At 42.7% G+C, this 19338-nt stretch overlaps 1 protein-coding gene across 1 annotated transcript in view; it reads left to right on the forward strand.

The window, feature by feature from the left end:
• The window catches only part of LOC141809170 (apoptosis-stimulating of p53 protein 2-like), a 31648-nt gene that overhangs the window by 8413 nt on the left and 3897 nt on the right, over window positions 1-19338 (forward strand). Inside the window, exons 2-17 of the mRNA XM_074696043.1 lie at window positions 5847-5994; window positions 6069-6182; window positions 8046-8122; window positions 8311-8412; window positions 8509-8686; window positions 10478-10683; window positions 11598-11762; window positions 12346-12565; window positions 13161-13274; window positions 14257-14363; window positions 14608-14998; window positions 15110-15855; window positions 15942-16079; window positions 17400-17533; window positions 17877-18043; window positions 18462-18661. Of these exons, the coding sequence (XP_074552144.1) occupies window positions 5847-5994; window positions 6069-6182; window positions 8046-8122; window positions 8311-8412; window positions 8509-8686; window positions 10478-10683; window positions 11598-11762; window positions 12346-12565; window positions 13161-13274; window positions 14257-14363; window positions 14608-14998; window positions 15110-15855; window positions 15942-16079; window positions 17400-17533; window positions 17877-18043; window positions 18462-18661 (3207 nt within the window). The remainder of the gene's footprint in view (window positions 1-5846; window positions 5995-6068; window positions 6183-8045; window positions 8123-8310; window positions 8413-8508; window positions 8687-10477; window positions 10684-11597; window positions 11763-12345; window positions 12566-13160; window positions 13275-14256; window positions 14364-14607; window positions 14999-15109; window positions 15856-15941; window positions 16080-17399; window positions 17534-17876; window positions 18044-18461; window positions 18662-19338) is intronic.

Consider the following 19338-nt stretch of genomic DNA (forward strand, 5'->3'; position numbering starts at 1 on the left):
CAGTTTTTCCTTGGATCTTATTTTTTTCTTTTTGATCTCAATTTTACCTTTCATCTCATTTATTCCTTTGATCTTGTTCTTTCACTTTGATCTCATCCAGTTGCTTTGATTTCATTTTTTTCCTTTGCTCTAGTTCTTTCCTTTGATATCATTCTTTCCTATGATCTAATTCTTTCCTTTGATTCAATTTCGTTGCGTTGGACTAATCTGTTATTTTAAAAACATTCTTATTCTTTCCCTTTGATCTTATTTGGTTGCTGTAATCTCTTCTCTATGTTTTGGTTGGAGACGTTCATAACCTTGTTGTTGATAAATGTTGAACACACTCCTGTAGAGACAAACTTTGTGTCATAAAGATGAGTTTATGGTAAAGTTTGTAAAGTTTAACTCTTTGTGTTTGGTTTGGACCTGTGTTTTTATGTCTCAGTCGTGGTCGGCTCTTGATGGGTGGAGTGGGGTGGGGTGGGGGTAAAACCCAGCTCCCTGTTGACGACTCATCATTGTTTTGAAGAAGCTGGCGCCGTCTTTCAGACAGTCGGCGCTTCATTAATTTCCTCCCAGCAGCAGTGGGGGGTTGTGGGTATTAAGCAGCGTGATGCTGTGCTAATTCCTGACTGGATTAAGAGCTGCAGCCTCAGGACTTTAACGAGACCTGGGTCAACTAGGCTGACAGACAGACAGACAGACAGACAGACAGACAAACAGACAGACAGACAGACAGACAGACAGAGACAGACAGACAGACAGACAGTCAGTGGCTATGTCTGACTGAGTCTATAATGTGGACATTTTAACATGGAGCTCTATGAGGCCTGACTCAATGCTGGAGACAGCCTCTAGTGGACACTCAGGGAACTGCACGTTTCTTCCTCTCATGGATCTCTGGTTAGGCGTCTTAGCCCGGCTGTGTGACGGTCGTCCTGAGGGACAGACAGCCTCTCCTCCCCTCTCCCCGCTCTGATTGGCTGCTGGCTCTCCTGGTCGACCTCGTGGTGACTGACAGCGCTGACCTACTTAATCTGAATGGACCTGAATGGAGCGGGTGGCGCTCCAGTTTTCCCTCTGAGCTGTATCTGGGACATGAGGATAGAGCTAATTTATCTCAGTCAGCGTGTTCAGATCATCCTCCACGAAGAGACCAAACTGTTTCCAAACAGTCGTGTTGTTTACATTGATCCACGCGGCTGAAACGACCATGGAGGTCAACCAGCAGAGCTTCCTGTCGTCACTGTTCGTTCATCTGTGGGCTCCTTTTTCAGATTGGAGTTTCAGGTTTAGTTTCTCTACATAACAACACCACAGTGACCGCGATGAAGTCTGCACTGTAAAAAAAGAAACTCGCAAAAAACAGGATAGAAATGACAGCTACGGCTGCCAGAGAAAAAGGGTGAAAATAAAGTAAAATATTTTAATTCAGATGAAATTCAAATATGTAACACCTACAGAAATTTTCTTGAAGAGTTCAAAAATATTTGACAGATTCTTTTTTGCTATTTTATTAAGATTGAACACCTTCAATAAAGTGACAAAGTCTTTTTAATTAATTAATTTATTTATTTCACTGTCATTGTTTCACTTAACTCTTCTAATTCTTATAACGGTATTTTATTATTAATTTATTTTTTAGTTATCATTATTATTATTACTTTGTTTATGTATGTATGTGTACATAGCTTATTATTTTCTTTTCCTTTTTTCTAAATATTTTAAATATTTTATTGAATTATTTTTTTTCATTTTTTTATTATTATTATTATTATTATTATTATTATTATTTATCTTACCTTATTTTATTTATTTATTTATTTATTTTTCTTTTTTCTGTCTTATCCTGAACAACTTAAGATTTGGCCCCTTTTTTTGGGGGGGGGGGGTTGTTATATGCATGTTCATTGTAACAAATGGTAAATTTCAGCACACCTTGTGCCAAGAATTCAATAAAAAAGAATGTTGAAAAAAAAAAAATAAATAAATAAATAAAGTGACATTTTGTTGACTCTGTCACTGACAGTGACAGTGACAGTGACTGAGGAGGGAACACAGTGGATATGACACCCCTTAAAGTTTGACCACAGCCCATCTGGAATGACTGGGAGACAGAGTTTTTAACCTGTACTGCAGCCAGCCACCAGGGGGAGCAGTTTTTGTTGCGCCCTCACTTTGTGGCTATGGGAAGACTTTGGTGTTTGAGGCCCCGTCCCTCCAACATGCTATGAAGCAGTTTGGAATTGCTCATGTGATGACTTCATCATTTCAGGAAGTCTGGTGAAAACCTACCAGATCTGCTTTGTTTAGACAGAATCAGGAAGTTGAAACTCTGCACATGCTCAGTCTGAACACCCAGCTTTCTTACGTCTTAACTATAATCTGGGGAAACTGAGTTTTAAGTTTATCAGCACATTAAAGATTACTCTGATCTGTGTTTTTACAGAGTTGGTGGATGAACTTTGACCTCTTGAAGCTTTATTTCCTGGTTGTTCTGTTGAACAGTGTATTTCCTCCTCGTCTCTCTGCTTCATGCCGTCTCTTTTGGTCCCAGGCACATACTTGTGTTTTTCCACTCCTGACAATGGCGCAGTGTTGTTCAGAGAAAACATTTCACCCCGGCTCGTAGCTGGAAGCATTCAGAGACAGAATGAGGACAGAATGAGGACAGGAGAGAAAGGAGCTGCATGCACAAACAGTCCACTTTTAAAGCTTTAGAAACTCTGAAGGACAACGCTCCGACCTGAGGAACACCAGCGTTGTTTGATATTCAGCTCAGGGAAGCCCTGTGTCTGTTTCCCACCGTAGAGGAGCCGTGTGTTCGCTCTCCGTCCTCAATCAGAGACTCTGAGCTTCTCTGTTTGCTCCAATCATCCAGCTTCATCCTCAACAACAGCTGGGAGTGAGCGATGCTGCAGCATCTCTGCTTACGCTCTTTAAGGTCAAAGACGCACGCTCATTTTTCTGCTCAGAGTGAAACGAGGTGACGATGGAGAGGAGGAGGATGGAGGAACCAGCTCGCTGTGAAGGGATAAATACTGGCTGGAAAACGCCTGCTGGAGGCGGTCTGGCTCCAGGCCCTGACAGCAGATACCCTGCTGTAGTAACAGATGGCTCAGTGCATCATGGGAGCTGCAGGATGTCCACAAATATCTGTTTTAGTCCTAAATAGCTCAGGAGGCTCTGATGAAGGGGAAAGGTTGGAGCGTCACATCAAATATTCACCGTCAGCACAGTCTGAGCTATCTGATTCTGGATGTGTCGCTGTAGAGCTCAACCTCCAGGGGGAGTCACTCAGTCCCTGAGACATGACACACTATGTTTAAACGTTTACAGTGGCAGATGTGATAAAATACCTGTGTTACAGGCAACTTTCAAAGTATTTTATGCTTGAAACTTGAGCCCTGTGTCCTTTTCTCCTTCAGTGTTCTATTCTTTGATGTGTTCCATTTAGTTTCATTTTATTTTGAGGTGTTCCATTTAGTTTCATTCTATTAGATGTGTTCCATTTAGTTTTATTTTCTTTGATTTGTTCCATTTAGTTTTATTCTCTTTGATGTGTTCCTTTTAGTTTTATGCTTCTTGATGCATTCCATTTAGTTTTATTGTCTTGATGTGTTCCATTTAGTTTTATTCTTCTTGATGTGTTCCATTGAGTTTCATTCTTTTTGATGCATCCCATTTAGTTTTATTCTTCTTTGATGTGTTCCTATAAGTTTTATTCTTCTTGATGTGTTCCATTTAGATTCATTCTTCTTGATGTGTTCCATTTAGTTTAAGTCACATTTGGTGTGTTCCATTTAGTTTCATTCTTTTTGATGTGTTCCATTTAGATTCATTCTTCTTGATGTGTTCCATTTAGTTTTGTTATCTAATTTGATGTGTGCCTTTTAGTTTCATTCTTCTTGATGTGTTCCATTTAGTTTAAGTCACATTTGGTGTGTTCCATTTAGTTTCATTCTTTTTGATGTGTTCCATTTAGTTTTTATTTACATTTGGTGTGTTCCATTTAGTTTCATTCTTTTTGATGTGTTCCATTTAGTTTTATTCTTCTTGATGTGTTCCATTTAGTTTCATTCTTTTTGATGCATCCCATTTAGTTTTATTCTTCTTTGATGTGTTCCTATAAGTTTTATTCTTCTTGATGTGTTCCATTTAGATTCATTCTTCTTGATGTGTTCCATTTAGTTTAAGTCACATTTGGTGTGTTCCATTTAGTTTCATTCTTTTTGATGTGTTCCATTTAGATTCATTCTTCTTGATGTGTTCCATTTAGTTTTGTTATCTAATTTGATGTGTGCCTTTTAGTTTCATTCTTCTTGATGTGTTCCATTTAGTTTAAGTCACATTTGGTGTGTTCCATTTAGTTTCATTCTTTTTGATGTGTTCCATTTAGTTTTTATTTACATTTGGTGTGTTCCATTTAGTTTCATTCTTTTTGATGTGTTCCATTTAGTTTTATCCTTTTTGATGCATTCCATTTAGTTTTATTGTCTTGATGTGTTCCATTTAGTTTAATTCTTCTTTGAGGTGTTCCATTGAGTTTCATTCTTTTTGATGCGTTCCATTTAGTTTCATTCTTTTTGATGTGTTCCATTTAGATTTTATTTACATTTGGTGTGTTCCATTAAGTTTCATTCTTTTTGATGTGTTCCATTTAGTTTTATTCTTCTTGATGTGTTCCATTTAGTTTCATTCTTTTTGATGTGTTCCATTAAGTTTCATTCTTCTTGATGTGTTCCATTTAGTTTCATTCTTTTTGATGTGTTCCATTTTACTTCCATTCTTTATGATGCGTTTAATTTAGTTTCATTCTTTGTGATGCGTTCCATGTAGTTTCATTATTTTTGATGTGTTACATTTAGTTTTTATTTACATTTGGTGTGTTCCATTTAGTTTCATTCTTTTTGATGTGTTCCATTTTACTTTCATTCTTTTTGATGCATTCCATTTAGTTTCATTCTTTTTGATGTGTTCCATTTATTTTTATTCTTTTTGATGTGTTCCATTTAGTTTTTATTTACATTTGGTGTGTTCCATTTAGTTTCATTCTTTTTGATGTGTTCCATTTATTTTTATTCTTTTTGATGCGTTCCATTTAGTTTCATTCTTTTTGATGAGTTCCATTTAGTTTTATTCTTCTTGAAGTGTTCCATTTAGTTTCATTCTTTTTGATGTGTTCCATTTAGTTTCATTCTTTTTGATGTGTTCCATTTAGTTTCATTCTCTTTGATGTGTTCCAATTAGTTTTATATTTTTTTTTGTGTTCCATTTAGTTTTTATTTACATTTGGTGTGTTCTATTTATTGTCATTCTTTCAAATGTGTTCCATTTAGATTTTATTCTTTTTTGGTGTGTTGTTTATTTCCCTCCTTTATCCTTGGTTGTGTTCCATCTCTGTCTGTTCCATCTCCTGTGCCCTGATTTGACCACATATGTCATCAGGTTGGTTTCACCTGTCATTGTTTCTGTGGCTGATAATCAGTTATTGCTGTGACGGTGTGTTGACCAATCAGAATGTTGTATTCAACCCAGCCTCCGTCAGTTTAAAGCTGGGTAATAAGAACTCTGTGGACTGGCTCAGGAGTCTGTTGCAGTCCAGCTGTTTCCTCTGATGTGTGATTGGTCAGGTAATCAGTCAGGTGATCAGTCAGATGATCAGTCAGATGATCAGTCAGATGATCAGTCAGATGATGGCTGGTGGATCCAGGTGAAGCAGGAACATTTTCTGGCCACGCCCCCTGATCAGAGACCATGACCTTGGTGTCTCAGCAGGAGGTCTGCCCTAGAAGCCAGAGGGGGAAACACTCCAACATGAGGAGTGGTCTAACAGCTCCCCCTGTCTGTCTCTGTGTTTGCAGATGTTCCTCACCGTGTACCTGAGCAACAACGACCAGCACTTCAGCGAGGTCCCCATCACGCCCGAGACACTGTGCCGGGATGTGGTGGAGCTCTGCAAGGAGCCCGGGGAGGGGGACTGTTACCTGTCGGAGACGTGGAGAGGCTCAGGTGATTCAGCAAACAGGAAGTTTCTGCTCTCCAAACAGGAAGACGTGTTTCTAACACCTGTGATTTGATGACAGAGCGCGTGGTGGCAGAGGGGGAGCGGATGATGGAGGCGCTGCAGCGATGGGGGCAGCAGAGGGGGGAGGTTCGATACCTCCTCCGCCACCAGAGGGCTCCAGGTCGAGAGACAGGTAGGAAACACCTTCACACAGCCCAGAAAGGGTTCATCTGTAACTGAGTCAGTACAATCAGAGAAAAGCCAAAATAATCAAATGTTACCAGATTCAAGATGAAAAAATGTGGTGATGTAAAAAGATTTAAGTAGAAAAAAAATCGTCATGTCACAATTTAAACATTGAAATAAATTTGTAATGTTACGACACGTTGAAATAAGAATCGTAACGTGACAAGATGTTGAAATAAAGATGTAATGTCATGATGTTGACACGTAGTCTTAGAGTTACGAGATCAAAGATGAAATAAAGTCGAGAGAATTAAAGTCGTAATGCTACGACACAATGAAACACAGTTGTAACTCACAAAGTTAAAGCTGGAATTAAGTTATAATTTTATGACAGGTTGAAACATGAAACGTTATGACACTAGAGTTGAAATCAAGTTGTAAAATGGCAAGAATAAAGTAGAGATAAAGTAGTGATGTCACAATTGTATTTTTGGAATTAAGTCATAAAATAATGAGATTTCAGTTGAAATAAAGTTTTCATGTTGTGAGTAGGGATGATGAGTAACTTTCACATTTGTTACGATACAGTACCAATGCCCGGTTCCTGGGAATAGGTATCGGTACTTTGTGTGTTAATGTAGTAAATATTTATTTGTTAAATATTATTTGTATAACAATAAAATGTCAACGTTTTTTTTATTTTTTTTTAATGCTGTGTTCATGTCTGGCATGGAAAATTTCCCACTCTTCCACTCCCTGACAGTCACAAGGATGTGTTTAGGTATCCAAACATGGTACCATTTGATTTTACATGAATTGGTTCTCGGTACGACAGACTGAATTCAGGTGGTACTTATAAAAGTCCTGTAAGATTAAATAAACTGTCATGTTTGTTTCGTGGTCCTGGTCTCATTGTTACAAACAGCCTGAAGAAATAAGCTGCAGCTCCTTCAAAGAAAGCAAAGATCCAAACTCTCACTGAGTGACAGACGCTGTGGTACGCTGGTCCTGCTGTAAATATGAAACAAAGAGCAGTGAAGAAGAGGAGAGTATCTTCCTCTTCAGCTCCTCCCACAGCGCGACTCAGTCTTTGTCCAGCCTGAGATCTATCCTGGTTCAGGACACACAGATAAAGACGTTTGACCTGACAGTCTCTGATCATCTCAGGGCTCAGGAGAGTTCAGCAGCTGCACCTGAGGGTTTCACCGACTGCTGCTTGTTTCCATTTCTCTGCTCGTCCCAGAAACAAAACGGCTCATTTATTGGTGACGGTTTGCAGCGATGGATTAATCCACACATGATTTCTGACCTCTGTGTGTGTGTGTGTGTGTGTGTGTGTGTGTGTGTGTGTGTGTGTGTGTGTGTGTGAGGGAGGGAGGGAGGGGATAAATGTGAGGAGATTTCAGCCTCTGACTGCATCTGTCACCACCATCACTTGTTTTTATGTTTTTATGTTTGTGTCAGACGTTGATATCAGTTAATTAACGTAACATTACAACAGAAGTTATGAAAAGGGTCAAAGTCGTAACATTAGCGAGAAGAAATTGTAATGACAGAGATAATAAGGCCGTTAGCACAGAAAGTAGTTTAAAGATATTATAAAGTCATAAAATGACATTTATAATTTGTAAAAAATAAAAATAAAAAAAATAAAAGTTTGTAAAAAAAATTGTTAATTCAAGTCAAAATAACCCAAAAAACAAGTATAACATGAAAGTTGTTATATTACAAGCAAAATTCTACATTTGGTCTAAAAAAAATTTTAAACAAGAGAAAAATGTTTTTAAACAAAAGTTAACGAGGTTACATAATTTAAAGACTTCCATATAAATATAAGTCTGTTTGATCATATTCTTGTGTTCTGGTCCAGGTGGGTCCAGAGGAGCGGATCAGCTGATGAAGAGGAACCAGGGGAAGGCGTCTGTGGAGAGATGTGTGGAGAACGGGGTGAGAGGCTCTGATGTCCCTCTGTCAGAACTAGCCTAGCCTAGCTTAGCTTAACTTAGCTTAGCTTGACACCAAAACTGAAAACACACTGAAAGTATCTTTTCTTCTCAAAGATGTGTGGAGAGAGAAACCATGATGCTTTGTGTTTTAACAGACTGCACCTGTTTGTGTGTGTGTGTGTGTGTCAGGTGTCAGCCCCTCGTCTTGACCTGACGCTGAGCGACCTGCAGGATCTGGCAGCCCGTCAGCAGCAGCAGATCAACGCCCAGCAGCAGCTCCTGGCCTCCAAGGTACAGACTTAGCACGTTAATGCTAATGCTAATGTAATAAACATTTGAAATGTTTGAATTTGTTTAGCGAGCGCTAACTGAGTGCTCCCTGTGCAGGAGCAGCGGCTGAGGTACCTGAAGCTGCAGGAGCAGCGGCAGCAGCAGCAGGACGTCTCTGAACAGGAGCGGCTGCAGCAGCTCAGAGAGAACGCACAGAACCAGGAGGCCAAACTCAGGCGGGTCCGGGCCCTCAGGGGCCAGGTGGAGCAGAAACGCCTCAGTAACAGCAAACTGGGTCAGTATGAGGCTCGGTAGATGGACAGAGGTTCTAGTTCCTGGTACTTTGATTTAACCCTTTCATTCTCTGGTCACATTAAAGCTGCAAAACATCCTGATTCCAAAACTCAACCTCACTTTAATTAAAAAAATACATCAGTTAAAACTTTAATTAAATGATAAAATTTTTCTATTTTCTCTTAAATCTCAATCATTTTACCCTTATTTTGATTTTTATCTTAACATTTGATTTTTTTTCTTTACTTTAGCTAAAGGCCAAAATACGAGCCAAAGACTGAAACACAGGCTAAAGGCTAAAACAGGAGCAGAAGGGTAAGACAAGCTAAAGGCTAAAACATGGGCTACAGGCCAAAACACAGGCTAAAGGCTTAAACACAAAGTAAGACTAGCACAAGCTAAAGTCAATAACACAAGCTAAAAGCTAAAAAAAGATAAAAGCTAAAACCAGCTTAAAGCTTAAGTACAAGTATAGGCTTAAACAATCTAAAGGCTAAAAGGTGGGCTACATGCTAAAACATAAACCAAGGGTTACACAAGCTTAAGACTAAAAAACAAGCTTAAGACTAAAAAACAAGCTTAAAGCTTAAGTACAAGTATAGGCTAAAAAAAAGCTAAAGGCTAAAACATGGGCTACAGGCTAAACAACAGGCTAAAGGCTTAAACACAAATTAAGTCTAGAACAAGCTAAAGTCTATAACACAGGCTAAAAGCTAAAAGAAGCTAAAAGCTTAAGTACCAGTATAGGCTAAAACAAGCTAAAGGCTAAAACACTGGCTAAAGGCTAAGACCAGCTTAAAGCTTAAGTACCAGTGTAGGCTAAAACAAGCTTAAGGCTAAAACATGGGCTACTGGCTAAAACATAAACTAGGGGTTAAACAAGCTGAAGACTGAAAGACAAGCTAAAGGCTAAAACACTGGCTAAAGGCTAAGATCAGCTTAAACCTTAAGTACCAGTGTAGGCTAAAACAAGCTAGAGGCTAAAACATGGGCTACAGGGTAAAACATCAACTAAGGGTTAAACAAGCTAAAGACTAAAAAACAAGCTAAAGGCTGACTAACTTTTAATTTTTTTTAAACATTAAAACTTCATTCAGAATGTATATCTTGATAAATTTGAAACTAAATTCCAAGTCTTGACTAAAGGTATATTTCACTTTTTTTTCATAACGTTACTGCTTTATATTCAAAGTTTGTTTTTTGACTGTGATTCTAACGTTAATAATTTAACACAGCGCTCTCACACCGTAAAGAAGAGCTGAGACTCAGGACATTCAGAAGAAAAATGTAAAACAGAAATATTTTATCAGATGATGTTAAAAAGTTTTCTCCTGCTGTGATTGATGAACCCTAACATCGGTTAGAGCTGCTGTAAACGCTCCCGTCAGAAACAGCTGGGTGTGTTCAGGGTTTATCCTCCACAGCCTCATGTGCTGTGTGAGCAGATGGACGGAAATCCGAGTTTGGTTCATGAAAAGGGGCCATCAGACGTCAGAGACATCATCAGATTAGATTAAATTAGATCATACGTGACCCCGGCTCTGGATCATCATTATAGAAATTACAGGATTTACATTAAACTGCTGCTTCATTCAAACGTCACGGTGACGGTTTAATCCTGTCACATCTGCTCAGCTGGACCAGCGTTTGAGACCGAGAGACCCGGGTCAGGTCAGCATGAGGAGGAAAAACCTGATTCAGCAGTCTGAGCGAGTCATTCAGAGACCGTCTGAGACTCAGGCGTCCTCCTGGTCCTCACACCTGACCCTGACCTCCTGTCCTTGTGTTGCAGTGGAGGAGATCGAGCAGATGACCGGCCTGTTCCAGCAGAAGCAGAGGGAGCTGCTGGCCGCCGTGTCCAGGGTGGAGGAGCTGAGCGACCAGCTGGAGGCACTAAGGAGCAACAGATTCGAGCCTCCTTTCCCTCCTCCCAATCATCCTTATCACCACAACGCCTCCTCCACCTCAGAGCTGGAGAGACTCTACAAAGAGCTGCAGGTGAGACCTGGACCAAAGACCAAAGTCCCAGGGTGCCTTGACTTATCCTTCATTGATTCATTCAGAGCTGTTTAAGGGGCGTTTTATTGATACGGGGCAGGAAGTGGGGGGTTCAAGTGGTTCAGTTCAGTTCGTCTTGGTACGGCACACATTTTGTGGCGTTTCCTTTGACTAAAATCCTCAAATCACCAACCCGTACCGTTCCACTTTTTGGTTGCCCCCTGCTGGGGTTAAGTCATACTGATCTGACCCCAGAAGGTGGAGCCAAAAACACTGCAGTCCGTTGATTGGTGGAAAGAATTATCACTTCCTGTGTGACTTCCTGAAGGGAACTGTCTTACTGTTTGGAAAATTGGTGTCACAAATAGCCCAAATCTGCTGTCGAAACTGCGTTTTTCTTCTTCAGTGGATTTATAAACAGGGTACTCTGTGTCTCAATGCTGTGGCATCACGCTGTTACGTTGCTGACACAGCTATCAGCATCCAGCTTACACATTGCCTACCAAGAAGGGCGCAATTGGCTGTGGAAACACAAACAGGATCAGGATGTACTGATCCAACCCGTACCAATCTGTACTGATCCGTACCGGACCACTTGGTGGAAACGGGGTTTACATGTCTCTGTACATGTCACATGGGTGCAATCAAACCACTTGGCCAACTGGTGCCCCTATTACAATCCTCTACCATGTATTACCATACCAAGGCATACCATAAGGTAATATAGCATGCTGTACCGTACCAAAACCAAATCAAGCTCAAGATGCTCTCTTGTTGGTAATGTTGGTCATTAAAGGCACTTTGCTACGCACTAAGTAAGCAAAGGGTAGTGTGTACCGGACCTCCTGGACCTCATAGCTCTCTAGTAGACTCCTCCTCAGTCCATTTCACTGATCCTCATCCCTGACCTTTAGCTGAGGAACAAGCTGAACCAGGATCAGAGCGGCAGGCTGCAGCAGCAGAGGGACAGCCTTAACAAGAGGAACCTGGAGGTGGCAGCAATGGACCGACGGCTGGCCGAGCTCCGACAGCGGCTCTGGAAGAAGAAGGCGGCGCTGCAGCAGAAGGAGAACCTGCCCGTGAGTGGAGACCATAGCATTTCAACTTATAGAAATCCAGTGACTTTATTAAAAAACTTCTTACGCATGTTTTTTGGCTCACTGCTCCTCCTACAAATTTTCACTGATTTACGGCATACAAATTTTAAAACGTGTAGAATGTTAAGGAGAATTTAACGTATACTTTTCACTTTTCCAACCCTTATACTTTTCAAAATATTTAGCATTTTCCAAAATGTTTGGCCCATTAAAATGAATGGGGATGATCTATCACCACAGAAACCACACAAATGATGATGTCATAAGGGGTTTGGCATTGGGATATGAAAAGAGGTTGTAAATAGCACTTGTGCTAGAGTTTAGCTCTTCTCCTCATCACCATGGAAACCTCACAGCTGATGATGTCATAAGGGGTTCCGGGGTTGTACATAGAACTTGCTCATAAAGGGTTAGGGCTCAGCATTTCAACATCCAGCATTTGCTACAAGAAAGTTTACCATGTCTGACAACATCAGTAAAGGAACAAGACACTCAGCTTTGTCCACAGGGGGCGCCAAATCCAAGAGCTTCTATGCACAGACCTGAATGTATCCTCTCCCTGCAGGTGGCTTCAGACGGCGTGGCCCCTCAGCATGGCGTGGGCTCCAGGGTAGCAGCAGTGGGGCCGTACATCCAATCATCCCCAAAAACAAGCTCTCAGGGGCCCCCGGTGCCGGCCCGACAGGAGGCTCTGGTGAAACCAGCATACCCAGACGGCACCGCCACCCTCCCTATGCCAGACTCTTCCATGAAGCCGCCTCCAAGACCAGTAAAACCGGCTTCAGGTACTGGACTGAAGTCTCCCTGAGGATTATTTATGAAAATTTATAAAACCTCTTACATTTTTGGTTTTAACTACTAGAGAGTCAGTTTAACTACACAGAATACAAGAGTTGCTGCTCTACCTCTTCCTCGGGTTTTGCCGTGTATGTGATGTGTGACTTTGATGGATCAACTACAGTGTTTACAGAACACACCATGACCCTAGCAAACTAACAGATCAGGGAAGAAGTAAATAACTAACTCCCTCATAAACCCATTAGTCTGTTTTATGTTGCTGTGATGGAGCCAAACGGACCACACAAACAAATCAATCAATCAAGGCAGAAGTAGATCATCAACTTTTGACTTCACGTCATGATGCAAAGTTCCCCTTTGGTATGGACGCATTTTAGGGCCATAGAAATAAATTTATCCTAAGACACGGGTGAGATCACTTTTTTTTTATCAGGAATAGGCGCCCTTTTTTAAAAATAGCCACTGATTTCCAAAAAACACTCTAGAGCCCATTTCTTTCTTAATACCTGTTCAGGGTTTCTGGGGTTGCATTTGAAGGATGCGTCTACAGCTTGTACCCAACGTTTCTTTACTTTTTTCCAGGTTTTGCCACAACTAAAGTGACTAAAGTCTCTGACTGGAACAGCACCTTTTCAGAGTCCAGTGGGGGTTTCAGCCAAGCGTCCACACTGCCCCGCATGTCCAGTCACAGCTCAGGTCAGTCCAGGAAGAATATCTAAAATATGGGATGTTTTAAGCCCCGTTTCCACCAAGTGGTCCGGTTTGGATCAGTAAAGTCTGGTCCTGGGTGTGATTCCACAGCCAACTGTGCCTTCTTAGTAGGCGGCGTGTCAGCTGGATGCTGATCGGGTCAAACGTAATAGTATGACCCTATAGTAGCGCGACACAGTGTACCTTGCCAATAAGTCCAAAACTGGCCCTCCATGGTCGACCATCGGACACTGTTCAGTTTCCAAACAAAAACAAAGTTCTCATCACGAAGTCGACTGCAGATCTAAACATGTCAGGGTAATGTTTTCCTCTGTTACCACTGTTGCGCAGGAAGTGACGATTCCTCCAACCGATCAACAGACTGCAATGTTTCTAGCTCCACCTTCCAGGGTCAGATCAATGTGTCTGGCACCTAGGGATGGGTACCAAATTAGGTACTTGTAAAAGTACCGACCAAATTCTGTCAAAAGTACCGGGTAACGGCTACGTAGAATCAAAAGGTACCATGTTTAGGTACCTAAATGCATCCTTGTGACTGTGAGAGAGTGGAAGAGTAGGTAATTTTCCAAGCTGGACAGGAACACAGCATTGCAAGGTTATATATTGAAGAATAAATAAGTTGAAAAAAATATATATTTTATTATTAAACAAATTGATATTTTTTACCACATAAACGCAAAAAAGAACCGAAAATTGGTACCGTTGAGTACCGGTACCGATTGCCAGGTACCGGGTATCAGTACCGTATGGTTTCAAATCTGAACGGTACCCATCCCTACTGGCACCCCAACAGAAGAGTACCAAAAAGTGGGACAGTACTGGACGGTATTTTGGTGATCTGTCCTGGTTTTAGTCAAAGGAAACACCACGAAATGTGTGCCGTACTGAGATAAACCAAACTGAACTGCTTGGTGGGAATAGCTCTAGACATCAGTGTGTTTGTCTGATGATGGTTTTCTTCTTACAGTTGGTAAAACCCTCTCAGACCTGAAGGGACTCTCTGGGTCTGATATCCCGCCCCCTGTTCCCTCACGGACCAATCACAGTGCAGAGAATCTGCTCAGAGACAATCAGGTATAAAACAAGCCTTTATTTTATTTATATCTCATATTTTTGGACTTATATATTCCTGACTATTTCACTTTAAGAGTCGAGCTGTCCATCAGCTGTCTCTCTGGGTGGGTCCAAAAAAAAAGGGCTGTCCTGCCAAAACTGATTAACTTGGGCCGGGCTTCAGTAAAAATGACCTATGCTCGTTTCATAAATGAATAAAAATGTACAAATACAACAGAGGCAGAACTTTGTATTTCCCGTCCAGTCTGTAGGTAAGGGTCTATCCAAGATGGTGGCCCCGCCTCCACTTCCCTCCAAGCCCAAACCCTTCTCCTCCTCCGGCCCTCCAACCTTCTCCAAGCCGGCCTACAGCACAGGGACCTTCCCCGGTAAGGCCCGGCAAATTGGGGGCCACCTGTCCAGAGCACCAGCAGGGGTCCTCTTCACCCACAGCAGCACCCTCCCCCTGCCGCACAAGCAGGAGAGTCCACCTGCTGCTGCCGTGCGCCCATACACACCTGAGCTCTCTGAGGCTCCGCCCCCTGTGCTGCAGAAGCCTCAGTCCCTGGCCGGTTCGTCAATCTACTCCATGTACACCCAGCAGAGCACGCCGGGGAAGGGATACCAGGGAACGCTGCCCCGCACGGGCACCAGAGGTAACCACTGACACACCTGAACCCAGTGTTCCTGCTGTAGCTGACTTGTCTGAACGGGACAGCTGTGGAGAGCTGTTTGTTCTGAATTTGGTTGTCTTTTCTTGCTCACAGTTTACGGAAAACCGAAGAAGCAGACCGCCTCCTTAGACAGCGCCACGGCAAACTCTGGGTCCAGTGTTTCTGACGGGAGCGATGCCGACATTGGTTTCATGGTTGGCGTTGATGGAGTCACGACAGAGACATCAGAGCGCTCCACCCCTCGACCGCTAAGCCCCACCAAGCTCCTCCCCTTCATTTCCAACCCTCACAGAAACCCCAGCGACGCCGACCTGGAAGCCCTTCGCCGCCGGCTCCACCACGCCCCCCGACCCCTGAAGAAACGCAGCTCCATCACAGAGCCCGAGGGCCCGGCAGGACCCAACATCCAGAAACTGCTCTATCAGAAGACCACGCTGGCTGCCATGGAAACCATCCCGATGGAGGGCGTGGGTTCAGGTGGGGGTGTGACGCAGGGTGGGGTCCATGATGACGGGACCAGGGGTGCGGATGTAACCTCCAACAGTGACGGCTTCAACCATTTATTGAATGAAAGCCCTGAAGACAACCTGACCCCTCCCCCTCTGCCCCCCCGCTCACCCATCCCTGACCCCGCCTCCTGCCGCCCTCCGCCCACTCCGCCGGAGGACAAGGAAGAGGAAGTGGTGTGTCCGCCTGCACCGGTCTCTCAGGACTATTTTAAAGACGAGTTCCCTCCATACCCACCCCCACCGTACCCCACCTGTGGAGAGGGGGATCAGGGGGATGACAGCCTCCACCTGAAGCCGCCAGAGGTCACAGGACAGGTCACAGCGCCCCTGGTGAGCACGAAATCCACTTCAGACCAACAGTTTCTGACTGTTGTTGAGAAATGAATGAGTAACTCAGCCTTCCTCTCGCTCCTCAGGGGAAGAAGTCCATCCTCCGTAAAATCAACTCAGAGCCGACTGACCGAAGCATCCGGGTCAAGTTCAACCCTCTGGCTCTACTGCTGGACGCGTCTCTGGAGGGTGAATACGACCTGGTCCAGAGGGTCATTTACGATGTGAGTATCACGTCATAATCAGCTCAACCAAGGGGGTGAAGAGGATGTGTGGTCCTCCAGGTTCCTGTTCTGAGAAGTTTTTGCCTTTGAATGAACCCTTTGTGACTGATGGTGGATTAGTTCTTGGTCTCTGCAAACAACCAATGATATCAGAGATGCCTTGCTCTTTAAAAGAGTCCAGAATATTTCTGCCAATATTTAGCCATGAACAAAAGAAAGTGAAAGCATGGTAGAGTGGTTGGTCGGCTGAATGGCTGGTTAGTTGGTTGATAGGTTAATTTTTTAGTTGGTTGTCCATATGTTTAGTTGTTGTTTCAAGTAAGCTGGTGGGTTGGTAATTTAAATGGTTGGTTGGTTAGTTGACTGGATGGTGGATTGGTCAATTGGTTGACTTGTTGGTTGGTTGTTTAGTTGATTAATTGATTGGTAAGTTGATTTTTGGGTCAATTGATAAAGGGTTGTTTCGATTGATTGATTCGATGATTGCTGGTTGGTTGGTTGGTTGGTTGGTTGGTTGGTTGGTAAATTGTTGGTTAATTGGTTGACTGGTTGGCGAGTTAATTGGCTGATTGGTCAGTCAGTTGGTAAAAGGTTGGTTGGTTGATTGGATGGTGGGTTTGCTGGTTAGTTAACTGGTTGTTTGATTGATTGAAAACTGGGTTGGTTAGTTGATTGGTAGGTTGGTCTGTTAGTTGGTTGATTGGTTGGTTGGTTGGTTTGTTGGTTGATTGGATTGTGGTTTGGTCAATTGATTGACTTGTTGGTTGGTCTTTTGGTTGATTAAATGATTAGTAAGTCGGTTGATTTATGGGTTTATTGCCAAGAGTTGTTTGGTTGATGTGATGATTGCTGGTTGGTTGGTAAGTTTGTTGGTTAATTGGTTGGTTGATTTATTTGTGGGTCACTTGTTAAAAGGCTGGTTGGTTGATTGGATGGTAGGTTTGTTATTTGGTTTAAATTGGATTGCTTAGTTGATTGGTTGGTTGGTTTGTTAGTTGTTTGACTGGTTTAATATTTGGTTGGTTGGTTGGTTGGTTGGTTGGGTAATCGGGTGACAGATTGGTTAGTTGGTTGAATAATTGGTTGATCAATTGGTTGGTTGGCTAGCTGGTTGGTTGGTTAGTTGGTTTGTGGATTGGCTGATGGAGTGAGTGATGTCAGAACATTAACTGTGTGTGCTTTTGCATGTGTGTGTGTGTGTGTGTGTGTGTGTGTGTGTGTGTGTGTGTGTGGATCCTCTCTTGGTGAGCACTGAATGCTTGGGATCGGCGGTGTTACTCAGTCCTTCATGAATAACGTGGTCATGTGACCATCCTGCAGGTGGATGACCCCAGCATGCCCAACGATGAGGGCATCACGGCCCTGCACAACGCCGTCTGCGCCGGACACACAGAGATCGTCAAGTTTCTTGTTCAGTTTGGAGTCAACGCCAACGCTGCTGACAGTGACGGATGGTGAGTTAGCTAGCTGTGTCAGACTATAACTTCCTGTCAACCGCGCTCTGATCCACAGTCTTCACACTGTGGCTTTTTATCTGACATCAGGCTCAGGTACGAAGCCAAAGTGCTGTCCTACTGTTGCCCGTCTTGAGTTTTCCACTCTTGGCGTGATGTCAGGGGAAAACGGCTTTAGGGTACTTCTGGTCCAGGGCCTTAGTTCTTCCTTTGATCTCGAAAACATTGCCTGTTTATAGAAACCACTGACTTATGTGAACGGTTGTTTGTAGATGTTGAGATGATCCAGATATCAGGTCAGATTGTTCGAGTAACTCCCTCCTCCTCTATCTCCTCATCCCAGGACCCCCCTTCACTGCGCCGCCTCCTGCAACAACGTCCAGGTCTGTAAGTTCCTGGTGGAGTCGGGGGCGGCAGTGTTCGCCACCACATACAGCGACATGCAGACGGCTGCCGACAAATGTGAAGAAATGGAGGATGGCTACGCCCAGTGCTCGCAGTTCCTCTACGGTGAGTCACGGTTTGGGTGTTACCAGTCCTGAAGTCCTTTAGGGACTTAAGGGGACTACGAAGAGGCTCCAGGGGAGTTGATGAAGGATTGTTTTGTCATTCTTCTGAGAAGTTTTGATTAGCCCATAAATTTCAAACCGTTCAGCCTTCAACAAGAACCAACAGATCCCCAGAACCAGACTGCAACAGGCCTTGATGACCCAGAGACCTCCTGAGGGTCAAAACACAAGGTTTCAGAAGACAGTTGGCGTTACCGCCTCTGTGACTCAGAGTTTTTTCATGAGTAAAGGTCTTTTTATAAAGGTCTGATGAGTTCCTGGGAAGTGTCCAGTAAAGAGTGGTTTCAGGAAGTACACTCCACCTGACAGACACTCGATGTTTTCAATGGTTCTGAGTCTCTGTCGGTTCGTTCTGGCAGGTGTCCAGGAAAAGATGGGCGTGATGAACCGCGGCGTGGTCTACGCCTTGTGGGACTACGAGCCGCAGAACGAGGACGAGCTGGGCTTCAGTGAGGGCGACTGCATGACGGTGTTAAGACGCGAGGACGACGTGGAGACTGAGTGGTGGTGGGCGAGATGCGCAGACCAGGAGGGATACATCCCCCGAAACCTGCTGGGGGTGAGCGAAACCTTAATCCTGCGACTAAATACAGACAAATGTAACATGGGCTTACTTTAGGAGCTCAGAAGTCGTTATAAAGTCGTAAAACCTTAAGCTAAAAGCTGTTATAAAATTGCAAAGTTTCAAGGTTTAGAGTCGTAGTTAAGTCATATCAAAGTCTTGAGAAAATCTTAATGAAATCTTAATGCTTTGAGCTATTTTTTTAATAAGTCACAAAGAGTAGTAATGCTCCGAGATAAAGGTCAAAATGAAGTTGTCATTAAGTCTTTAAAAAGTCATAATTCAAAATAAAATGTGTCTGAAAGTCTTAATAAAGTTATAATGTTTCAATATAGTAGTAGTGTTGTAAAGTCATAATAAAGTTGTAATAAGGTTGTAGTAAGGTCGTTATGAAGTAATAAAGTTATAATGTGTCAAGATAAAAGTCAAAGTGGTAATCAAGTTTTGATAAAGTAACAAAGTTGTACAAAGTCATAGTGTTTCAAAATCAAAGTGGTTGTTGAGTCATCATAAAGCCACTTTTTAAGGTAGAAGTCATTAGAAAGTCATAACAAAGTTGTGATATTTGAAAGTAGAGGTCGTAGTAAAGAAGTGGCGAAGTTGTTATGTTTGAAATAAATGTCTTGGTCAAGTCATTATATAGTCAAAATGCTTCAATAAAGTCGTACTTAAAG

This window comes from Halichoeres trimaculatus, unplaced genomic scaffold (assembly GCF_033239565.1).
Source record: "Halichoeres trimaculatus isolate MK-OKI-2021-1 unplaced genomic scaffold, fHalTri1.1 fHalTri1_scaffold_2, whole genome shotgun sequence".
Classification (NCBI taxonomy): domain Eukaryota; kingdom Metazoa; phylum Chordata; class Actinopteri; order Labriformes; family Labridae; genus Halichoeres; species Halichoeres trimaculatus.